Source organism: Citrus clementina, unplaced genomic scaffold (assembly GCF_000493195.1).
Source record: "Citrus clementina cultivar Clemenules unplaced genomic scaffold, Citrus_clementina_v1.0 scaffold_2193, whole genome shotgun sequence".
Lineage (NCBI taxonomy): Eukaryota > Viridiplantae > Streptophyta > Magnoliopsida > Sapindales > Rutaceae > Citrus > Citrus x clementina.
Window position 1 is genome coordinate 1 of NW_006262578.1, and position 2273 is coordinate 2273.

The window sequence follows — 2273 nt, forward strand, 5'->3', positions numbered from 1 at the left end:
TCGTACATCAATAAGAATTAACAGTAATTATATACGTAGAAAATTCAGTTTAAGGTTTAAGTTTGACAGTGTATTTCAGTAAAATTATTCAATTTACAATCTAGATATGAAGTACCCCATAACCGGGGAGAGAGTGTCCCAATTTCTACATAATTGTTTGACAATGTATTTAAAATTATTTGTCTTATTGTTGGTGTTATGTATTAATGGTTTTCTTAATTTATTTCAACATCTTTTTGTTACATTTTTACAAGAAAATTTTAATTAAAAAAATAAGCTTCATTCAAATTATCTGTCTCCCATAATTAGCTATAAATAATATAATCTAAATATAGGCTTGCAATAATCAGACAAATATTATGCGGTATTAAGATAATTATGGCGAAAAACAATGAGAGGCCAACTTTTCCCAACCTGTCAATGCCTATCAAACTTGAGGCCCACGCTGCATATAAATATGCAAAGCCATTGAGAGCATGCAACAAGCAGCCTTGGGCCTGAAACCAAGGTGTAGCAAAAGCAATAGCGAAAGTTCGGGGAAATGAAAGTTTTTGGCTGCTTTGTTCTCTTCTTCCTAGTCACCTGCTCCTCACTCTCATCCATTTGTTTGGCTTTGTCCGATGCTGAAGCGGCTTTCATTACCCGCCGCCAGCTTCTAACATTACCCAAGGATGGCAAGCTTCCTGATAATTTTGACGACGAGTATGGTCTGAAGAACAAAACTTTTGCCAATGAAAGGCTGAAGAAAGCATATGTCGCTCTTCAGGCATTCAAGAAATCCATTTATTCGGACCCTTTTAACACAACAGCGAATTGGGTGGACAACACAGACGTGTGTTCTTATAACGGTGTTTTCTGTGCACCGGCATTGGATGATCCCAATATCACCGTTGTGGCTGGCATTGATCTGAATGGTAACGACATTGCTGGGAGTTTTCCGGCTGAGTTGGGGCTACTGACTGATCTTGCATTGTTTCACGTCAACTCTAATAGGTTCTGTGGGATTATTCCCGACTTCTCTGACTGGAAACTTATGTTTGAGTTTGATGTCAGCAACAACAGGCTTGTTGGTTCTTTCCCGAGAGTTGTTTTATCCTGGCCAAGTCTTAAATTCCTTGATCTCAGATACAACAATTTTGAGGGAGAGTTGCCATGTGATCTTTTTGATATGAAACTCGATGCACTTTTCTTGAACAACAATAGGTTCTCGTACAGCATTCCTGAAAAATTAGGAAGATCGACCGTATCTGTTGTGACATTTGCTCACAATAATTTCAACGGTTGCATCCCAAGATCTATTGGCAACATGCAAAACTTGAACGAGATTATACTCTCGGACAATAAACTATCGGGGTGTTTCCCATCCGAAATTGGGTCGCTTAAAAACTTGAGAGTCTTCGATGTCAGCTCTAACTTGTTCCATGGAAATGTGCCGCAAAGCTTTTCAAGCTTGGAGAGTATACAAACACTGATTCTTTCACATAATCAGCTCACAGGATTTGTGTCGGAGCAAATTTGCAAGTTGCCAAGCTTATCCAATTTCACATTCTCTTATAATTACTTCCAAGGATTGGGAAACGAATGCATTCCAGGTTCGAAGGTGAACAGTGCATTTGATGATACCAGCAATTGTTTGGCAGAGAGGCCAAGTCAGAAGTGGGCTAACACATGCGAGCCGGTGGTGAGCAATCCAGTGGATTGTAGTAGGGACATGTGTTCGGCAGGAGGCACTCCACCATCTATACCTTACACTGCTCCTCCAAAGCCAACGACAATTCCGCCAGCACCCGAACTGAAGACCCCTACACCAGCTCCTCCAACACCACGAGAAGCTAAAGTCTTACGTCCAAAGGGCACAACTCCACCTCCAGTACGAGCACCATGGGCTCCAACACCTCAGCCGTCAAAACCATCACCATCACCACCAGTGCAATCTCCCCCAATAGGAGTGCAGTATCCACCCCCCAGTTTTCTCCTCCACCACCAACCCCCGTTACCACCTGTGCAATCACCATCGCTACCAGTACAGTCAGCTCCCCCACCTTCTCTCCGCCACCACCACGAGTGCAACCGCCAGGTGCAAATACCCACCTCCAGTTTCTCTTCCACCACCAACACCATTACCACCTGTGCAATCACCAATCGCCACCCATTACAGTCACCTCCCCCACCTTTCTTCCTCCGACACCATCACCGCCAGTGCACCGCCAGTACAATATCCATCCCCGGTTTCCCCTCCGCCACCAGTGCAATCACTCCACCAATGCAGTCAC

General features: G+C 43.5%; 1 protein-coding gene across 1 annotated transcript; it reads left to right on the plus strand.

Annotated features, from left to right (window-relative positions):
- Positions 1–496: 496 nt before the first annotated feature.
- LOC112100724 (pollen-specific leucine-rich repeat extensin-like protein 4) lies at positions 497–2077 on the plus strand (the record flags this gene model as incomplete). The annotated part of the gene is made up of 1 exon (XM_024190022.1): positions 497–2077. A coding segment is annotated over exon 1 (1536 nt), but the record flags the coding sequence as incomplete, so codon positions are not given.
- Positions 2078–2273: the final 196 nt, after the last annotated feature.